Source organism: Pleuronectes platessa, chromosome 4, assembly GCF_947347685.1.
Source record: "Pleuronectes platessa chromosome 4, fPlePla1.1, whole genome shotgun sequence".
NCBI classification, from domain to species: Eukaryota; Metazoa; Chordata; class Actinopteri; order Pleuronectiformes; family Pleuronectidae; genus Pleuronectes; species Pleuronectes platessa.
In genome coordinates, this window is record NC_070629.1 from 25,043,157 (window position 1) to 25,052,296 (window position 9,140).

A 9,140-nucleotide genomic window follows, 5' to 3' on the forward strand; every position below is an offset into this window, starting at 1 on the left:
CACGAAAGAGTCCATCGTCACCTGGGAACCAGGAACATCGGGAAGAATCGAAATCTTCTGCCAAAATATCTGGGACATGTTGAGATATATTCGTAGATAAGTGCAATGTCTGATCTGCTTGTATTTCTAGACCAAGGGTTAAATCATTAGAAGTCTCCAGGGAACCACTGACAAATTTCATGTTAATACTTCAAATAGTTTGAAAGTCATATTTCACAAAAGGTAAAAAGTTATGGGACTATAAAGGATCCATGTTAGTTTGTACATAAGTTCATGCCAATCCGTACTTGAGCCATGACCCTAAAGTAGGAATAAAGGTGAAGATACAGCTACTTTTGAATTTTGTTCATTTTAATGATAATCTGTCTGCATTTTGAATGCTAACAGACCAACAATCTTTAACTTACAACATACACTCATTTCCCTTCTATGGAAGTGTTTTGATTAACACTTCAACAGTGTGCCGGGGAATTCTTCTGCAGGCACCCAATGCTTTCACAACTTCCTCATATTATGCAATTGTGTCCGAGCCCATTTAGCTGAAGTCATTATCCATTATTTCACAGCATCTCGTCCAGCTGACAGCAGGAGCCTGGTGTTCTGGAGTCTGTTCTGACTTTTTAACTCTATTTGTAGAGGTTATTCTTGATGTTGACCGCCACCTTTCACCTCGGACCATTTGTTTAAGGTGCGTCTGTTATCTAATGCATCAAGTGGAACTATGACCCAGACCCCAGCGTTGTGAAGTTAATAATTACCAAGGAGCACAATATAAAAAGGATCCGGCACAGCAGCTTTTCTTCGTGACACACAGCGACTATGGATCAGAGGCAGTGCCTCTTTGTTTGTGTGCTTCTGGCACTTTGTGCCACTCAGACGGCGAATGGAGGGAACATTCTGGTCTGGTACACTGAGGGAAGCCACTGGATTAACATGAAGCCTGTGCTGGAGGCTCTGCTCGACAGGGGACACCAGGTCACCGTCCTGGTTCCGAGCACGACTCTGTTCATGAACACCAGTATTTCTTCTCGCTTTCAGTACGAAAACTTCGAGGTATCCATCTCACTGAAGGAGATGGAGACGCTTTTTGACAATTTTCTTCAATTCACCATGTATGAGATGGATCAAATTAACTCCTTGCAGATGTACATGAAGTTTATTGAGCTGATGGAGGTCAACCTGCAGTATACTTTGAAGTATTTGGACGGAGTGCTGAAATCAGACACCGTCATGAAGAAGCTGAAGGAAGGAAAGTATGACCTTCTCCTGGCTGACCCCGTCTACACCGGCAGTGACTTGACAGCAGAAATTTTGGGCATCCCTCTGGTTTTCTCTCTGCGCTTCAGCTTTGTGAATAACTGGGAGAGATACTGTGGTCAGCTACCGGCTCCACCGTCCTTTGTCCCCGCTGTTATGAGCAAACTGACAGACAAGATGGACTTCTCAGAGAGAGTGTGGAACTTTGCCTTCTATTTACTCAATGACATCATTTTGAACAACATTTATTGGAAAAAAGTAGATGCATATTACTCTGAAATCCAAGGTGAGCAGCTGAGTTATTTTAATTGGACCCTACTTTCCTCTGTATGTTTTAATTACTTTGACTTTGAAAATAAGCCGACACCTGAATGATTGATGATACTTTTGCATTGTGACAGGGAAACCAACCAGTGCCTGCCAGACAATGAGTAGAGCAGACTTCTGGTTGATTCGAACCTACTGGGATTTTGAATTCCCTCGTCCATTCCTCCCCAACTTCAAATACGTTGGTGGGATCCACTGCAGACCTGCTAAACCTTTGCCAGAGGTAGTTTTAATCTTAAATGACACCGCCAGAGTATTCCAATAACTCCGCTAAAAGGAGTACAGGAAGTTACTCTTGGTTGGAACTGGGATACTACAGCTGTTCTCTTCTTGCAGGATATGGAGGAATTTGTGCAGAGTTCAGGAGACGCTGGCATCGTGGTCTTCACTTTGGGATCCATGGTCAAGAACATCACTGCTGAGAAGGCGAACGTGATCGCCTCGGGCCTCGCTCAGATCCCACAAAAGGTCCAAATAGTATAGATTTAACTACCAACTATCAACTACCTGGAGAGGTGTAAATCACTCTGAAAGATTGAGATAAGATTTATTAAGTAACACACGATGGTTCGTGGTTAAAAGCGTGATTTGGCATTTTTAATGGTTGAATTCGGATATTGGGACTGGCCACAGGGAAAAGAGAACTCAAAAAGAAAGAAAATTTAAAACCTTTGGCGAGATTTTGTATTTCAGCTAAAGAAGTCAGGGTAATCGCCAAGGATCGACAATTTTCCAGCAAAACAAAATACTATATTTATACGATATGATTATTCATTATTATAAAATATACACTGTATATTATGTAAAGATTTTCCTGTGTTCATCTTAACGTGTGTTTACAGGTGCTGTGGAGATACAGTGGAGAAAAACCAGAGACTCTTGGTGATAACACCAGATTATATGACTGGATCCCTCAGAACGACCTGCTCGGTAAGAACCTTCATGACTTTTACTTTTTAAAGAAAGATGCTATCCACCACGCTGTGCGACATAGCCTTAAAAAGTATCCTCCTTTTCGCGTTGACTTATTTGTGCGAGGCAGACTTTTCAAGACTGACTGCGCTCAAAACTAAATATCGCAACCGCGCACAGATCGAGGATGACCTGAGGATATGTTTGTCAAACATTGCCCCAAGATTTGAGGAACTTAGCAAGGCAAAGCAGGCTCGTTTTAAAGATCATAAGAGGCCCATAATAATAACAGTATCCTAATGATGCAATAATAACACTTTATAATAATTGGTCGATTATCATTAATTATAATAATAATAACATAATGATGGTGATAATAATGATTATTATTATAATAAGAAAGCTTGAAGGCTCACATAGCTGCTAATATTAATAGCCTACTCGGGTGGCTGTGGCTGAGGGGTAGAGTGGTCGTCCTCCAACCTGAAGGTCGGCAGTTCGATCCCTAGTCTGAGCCATCTACATGCCGAAGTGTCCTTGGGCAAGATGCTGAACCCCAAATGGCCCCCCATAGAATAACTAAGTGCTGTGAATAGATGCACTGTATGAATGTGTGTGTGAATGTGTGAATGTAGAACTGTACTGTAAAGCGCTTTGAGTGGTCATCAAGACTAGAAAAGCGCTATATAAATACAAAGCCATTTACCATTACCATTAACCCTAACCCTAACCCTAACCCTAACCCTAACCCTACTACTACTGATCATAATCATAATAATAATAATAACAATAATAATAATAAATAGTAATAATAATTGTCTGTATGGGCCTAACAATAACAATAGACTAACCTTGATATGTCAGGCCTATCAATAACAATATGCTATCTATCTATCTATCTATATAAATATATATATATGGTTGTGTAGTTGAGGGCGGCAGGGGGGTCCCAACTACCCCTAACCAGCTTTGGGGGGGCCCATCTTGCAAAAGTTTGAGAACCCCTGGTTTAGACTATCCGTTGTCACTTTCCCAGTGTGAACCCAAAACATACACTGAGCTCATAAAGCTCAGATTAATCAGGTGCGACAGACATTGTTCAGTGGACTTGGACCAACAAGGGCAAAGTGGAGAAAAGGTGCACAAAGGTAACTTCAGAACATAATCAGTGTTGCTGCCAGCTTCCTCTCACGTGTCTTTATTAGGCTGGCTACCTTCCAACTGGGCAAAGGGGGCAGTAGCCCAGGGGCCCCAGGCCCTCAGGTGCCCCAAAGGCTTTGGTTGTTTTATTCATTTGTCGACATAATTTTATTTATGGTTAATTTGTTGTAAAGGTTCTGAAGGAGAACATTAACAAATCCTTGTCTTGTAGAGCAGGGGTTTTCAACTGGTTTTGTCCAAGGGACCACCATTCGGACTACAAAATAATTCGTGGCCCACTTATGTGCCTGCGCGCGCGTGCCTACATGTGTGTGTGTTTGCGTGCATGCATGTGGATAGAAGGAAGTTTTAAAATTTGGTTTTCCATGTTTGTTTTATTTAAAAACCTCAATCAAATCTAGAAAAATATGTGTAAAAAAAAGAAAAAGGTTGATTTTCAGTGCTTAAGAATTGAAAACAAAATTAAAATGCAGTTTGTAGTTGTACTGCATCTCAGAACCATATGTACGTCAATATATAACGTTCATGACTTAAATGTTCAGACATGTAGCTGACATGTTGAGAGAACGTTAAAGTAACGGTGATCAATAACATTCAACATAAGCTGGGGCTACAACTGAAGAGTAAGATGACAAAGTAATGCAGAATATGTCACAAATGATAATCATACAATATCATACAAATGTGACAATTGTGGCGTGCTTAGGCCTGTTTTAACCTTCTATTCATTCTGTCGGGAGAACTACTACTGGATAGACGTAAGTCTTAGAGCTCTCCAAAGAAATTGTTTCTCAACCACTGAACGTGGGAAAGTTGACTGTTATTGCAATTAATTGTTTTGGCAATTATGCCAATTTATTTGTCTTATTAAAAACTATCAGTTTTTCGCTCTTTTGTTTTATTTAATATTTTCATTATTAATTCTGCCCTTTTGTCCTTCTTTTTTGGCAAATAAAAATTCCCATCATACAAACTACATCTCCAAGACCTGAGAGTTTTTCTACCTAGCTCAACCGCTCTTCTACAGTTACCTTTAACACGCATGCACAGGGGAAAACTAGTGGCAGTTTCTAGCCCCAAGCCGGTTTCAAGGTTCCCCTCATCACCTTTATTAATTTTAGACATATTTTTCTTATTTTAAATATATTTTTCAGGAACTTCAAGAGTAATCCGTATGTGTTGAAATATCAAAGCGAATTTCGCAGACCCCCTGCAATGCCGTCGCGGACCACCAAGGGGCCGCGGACCCCTGGTTGAAAACCCCTTTTGTAGAGGGATTTTACAAAGCAGGTTTTAAGATTTTTTTGTTTTTATTTAGCTAATTTATTTTCATTGTCCATTAATCCAGCAATTATTTTATTGATAAAAATATCGAAATAGTTGAAAAAGTGCCATCAGTCTCCCCCATAGCACAAATGTATATCTTTGATGTCTGACGATCCGTCAAAAACTCGTTCAGAGTAATGCTTTGTTTTGATTTATATTTTCCACTTGATTTTCCCTCTCCAAAAAAAGACATATATAATATAAGTTAGTTGTTAATTATTACAATATTTGTAAGAAATGTCTATTCAGCTTTTTAAGGTTTCAACCTTTCTATGTCAAGTATATTGAGATATATACTATGATTTGGCTCCTTACGAATAAAATTGAATGTGGCTTCATGTAGTAAATGAGTATAGCTACTTTTGAGTAATTTTAAGGGGAAATGTACATTGTGCAAAAGGTTGGAAAAACCGAGGCATGTTTCATGATCTTCGGCTTCTTTCTCAGGTCATCACAAGACCAGAGCCTTCATCACCCACGGTGGCACAAATGGGATTTATGAGGCAATCTACCACGGTGTTCCCATGGTGGGCATCCCCTTGTTCGGTGACCAACCAGACAACATGGCCCACATGAAGGCCAAGGGAGCTGCAGTTATCATGGATTTAAACTTCATGAAGCCTGAGGACCTGAGAGCTGCGATCAATACTGTTATCAAAGAGAAATCGTAAGTTTCCTTATCTTCTCTTAGTCGGTTCTAGGCTTTTAAAGAAGGTACTTGGTCATTTCCTGATCAGGGTTTCCACCAAGTCAAACTTAAGACTTTAAAGCTTCTTATAATGTTCAAACCACATGATTTGGAAAAAATAATTGAGTGACAAAACAATAAAATGTGCATTACCTCCCCATGTTCATCCAGGTACAAGGAGAGTGCCATGCGGCTGTCCAGTATCCACCATGACAGACCCACCAGTCCCCTAGATGAGGCCTTGTTCTGGATCGAGTTCACCATGAGAAACAACGGGGCCAAGCACTTGAGGGTCCAGGCCCATGAGCTGACCTGGTACCAGTACCACTCCCTGGACGTCCTGGCCTTCCTCCTCGCAGTCGTCCTGCTCATCACACTCCTCTTCATCGGGACCTGGCGTTTCTGCTTTAGGATGTGCTGTGGCAGGAGAGGCAAGAAAAAGACTGAGTGATGGACTTTAAGATTTGAAATGCAGTCTGCAAAGAAGTGACGGGTGAAACAAGGACAGTTCTCAGGTTTTCATGTTGAGTCTGAGGTACGTTGTTTACCCAAAATATCCTGGATGTGCGTTTGTGATTAGTGATCCTCAACTTCTGACATAACTAAGACTATAAATGTCATGTAAAAAGTAGATTGACTGCACTCTTGAATAAAGATCGGAAAAAGCTCCATATGCTCAGTATTCAACTGAAACTTTTGAGGTCATTTGTAGTGAAAGAGGAGAAATAATCCACTACATTGACAAAGACCACAAATTTACTATCTTCAACAAGAGCACATTTCTCCTTTGCTCCCTCATGTCTCATCAGTAATTAGTGGAACTGCTCAAAGGTGAGTTTTAATTTGCATAGCTCCTCCCTTTTATTTGTTGACGCCATTTTGCCATCAAAGGCTTGATGGTCATTGGCTGGTAAAAGATTGGGGACACACAAAAACAAAAACAAATATGCACACAAGGGATTTGTTCTGTGCCTTTACTTAGATATTATTATGATTACAAATGCTCTCAGTGCTTCAGGTTTTCTCGGCCCACTACAGCATCATCAAAAATATTTATATCACACATGGGCGGAAATTCAGACTTTGACATCCAGGATACTGTTATCAACATAGATCATGTGATATAATCAAACTAACTACGGTTTGGAGCTGAGACACTGGCCAGAGAAGAGAACACTTGGAATACGTTGCTTGTTTGATCTACAGTCGTGTGTGATGAATCATGGGTAACCTAGTGCGAAGTCGAGTTAGTTGGTTTAGGTTAGCCTACAGCACGGACATTTTACGGGCATTGAGCAACGGCATGGTGCAGGCATTCGATTTAGACAGCATCTCTCCTGAGGAGAAGGAAAACATTCCGTAACGTTTTAGCCAGACCTCAGATAATATTATATCGGACTGGTAATTAGGTTTATGTTCTGTTTGACTGCTCTGTGTTTGTTATGACTTATGTTCAGCTAACTACACCATGTTAAATATGTATTGAGATGTCCTGAGGGTCAGTGAATAGGTCTGGGTGGGGCACTTGACAGTACAAGACCAATGGCTGTGGTGTTGTGTGGGATGGCAGGCTCTCATTGGCTGATGAGTTGGCTGGTCAAGGGTGAATGAGGAAGGGGAGTGAAGAATACGGTGGTGGATGTTAGGAGTGTCGGAGTTACAACAAGAAGTCTGTAGTGTTCGTTGGACTTTAATAAAGTTACACATAAAGAGAGAAGTTTCCTGTCGTCTATAAGCGAGGAGCTACAATATGAACGTGTTCACCGCTCAAATTCAATATTTGTCATTAAGTTGCGTTCAGTTCATCGTTCTCATAAACATTAACGTGTTCAATGAACGCGTTCTTCTGAACGTGTTCATGCACAACACTGCCGATAGTCCCGCTTAAATTGTCCGAATCAGCTCCAGCAAGTTGAAGAGTGATGCTGAAATGTAGATCATTAAAACAAATTTAAACCAGCGTTTATCTCCAATATTCAGCCAAGAAACATTTTAAATTTGTAGGATTCTTAGTGGAATTTGGTGGATTTGTTGGTTCAGACAGCCAGGGATCATTGGAAATATCCATCGTTCATTTGTCTTTCAGTTCAGTGAGCGAGACGGCACAGTCCGATTGATAAGTGCAATGTTTGACCTGTTTGTATTTCTAGACCAAGGGTTATATCATTAGAAGTCTCCACAGGGAAGCACCGACACATTTCATGTTAATCCTTCAAATAGTTTGAATGTGATATTTTTTTCGGACGGAACTGTTTATGACATGAATAAGGTGAGACCTTTTGTGACTTAATAACCCATCAAAGGAAATAGTGTATGTCTTCTTATCACCTAAGGAAACACATGTGAATCAGCTGCTAAAGTTTAGATTCCTCTCGTCCCCCCACCATGGAACCTGTCTGGATTGGTTCAGAGAGACAGCCCTCAGTCCTCCTATATAAGATCCGTGTTTTTGACTGTTCTGCATCCTCACTCTTAGACCCTTGTGGTTTCCCTGTGTTGATCCTTTCTGCAGAAAGACCCTTATTAAATACACATAGATAACTTTGTTGTTTCAAGCCTCTTGTATCTCCAGATTTCCATCACAGTACTAACTAAACTAAGATGTGTATGTGAATGTGTGTGCCTATGTAAAACTGAGTGCTCTCAAAATAGTGGATGGCCAAATGCTCACACCTTCCTCAGCATGCTTTCAAAATAGTTGCTGACCCCCTAAAGATAGCAGCCCCCCCCCCCCCCATCGAGTCGCTGCTAGGAGTTTGAAAGAGCTTGAGATGCGTAGAGGTTTACTTGAAGAGATGAGTTGGAAGCTGCACCTCTGACCTCCTCTTGTTGGGTGGGAAGAGAAGATGCCAGGCTTCCCCCTCGGCAATGCAGGAGAAGAGATCTATCAGCCTCCTTCTGGGAAGGTTGATGAAAAAAGAGAGAATTGGGGGGGGGTCCTGTCCTTATATTGGCCCAGTGACCTCATAGGTCATGGGGCCAGAGTGACCAATAGGAGTTGACCCTTGTGGTTATTCACACCTCTGTGTGAAGTTGAGGAATCCTGGGAGAGCGAGTTCCATGGCCCTGGCTTTTTACATGGAACTGTTGCACCCTGGGAGACTGAGTTACTTGGCTTTCTCAAGAACAAAGAAACATGCTGTTTTGCGGCTTTTACTAACATGTAGGCCGGCAAGGAGTAGGCCTTTGGTTTCACAGAAACACTGTCCCAATACTAATGTAGGAATAATTCACTTTAAGGGAATAATGGTGAAGATACAGCTACTTTTGAGTTTGGTTCATTTGAATGATAATCTGACTGCATTTTGAATGCTAACAGACCAACAATCTTTAACTTACAACATACACTCATTTCCCTTCTATGGACGTGTTTTGACAAGCACTTCAACAGTGTGCCGGGGAATTCTTCTGCAGGCACCCAATGCTTTCACAACTTCCTCAGATTATGCAATTGTGTCCGAGCCCATTT

At 41.1% G+C, this 9,140-nt stretch overlaps 1 protein-coding gene across 1 annotated transcript; it reads left to right on the forward strand.

The window, feature by feature from the left end:
* Window positions 1-533: 533 nt before the first annotated feature.
* On the forward strand, window positions 534-8,212 carry LOC128438886 (UDP-glucuronosyltransferase 2A2). Its single transcript, XM_053421635.1, has 6 exons — window positions 534-1,543; window positions 1,659-1,807; window positions 1,921-2,052; window positions 2,427-2,514; window positions 5,431-5,650; window positions 5,843-8,212. The coding sequence occupies exons 1-6, from the start codon at window positions 820-822 to the stop codon at window positions 6,120-6,122; spliced, it is 1,593 nt and encodes a 530-aa protein (XP_053277610.1). The 5' UTR covers window positions 534-819; the 3' UTR covers window positions 6,123-8,212.
* Window positions 8,213-9,140: the final 928 nt, after the last annotated feature.

What these genes read in the sequence shown, in the direction of transcription:
- LOC128438886 (XM_053421635.1), top strand. Translation starts at nt 820, where the DNA reads ATGGATCAGAGGCAGTGCCTCTTTGTTTGTGTGCTTCTGGCACTTTGT. An exon ending in CTGCTAAACCTTTGCCAGAG is followed by an intron (nt 1,808 to 1,920) that starts GTAGTTTTAATC and finishes CTCTTCTTGCAG; the next exon opens with GATATGGAGGAATTTGTGCA. An exon ending in CCCTCAGAACGACCTGCTCG is followed by an intron (nt 2,515 to 5,430) that starts GTAAGAACCTTC and finishes CTTCTTTCTCAG; the next exon opens with GTCATCACAAGACCAGAGCC.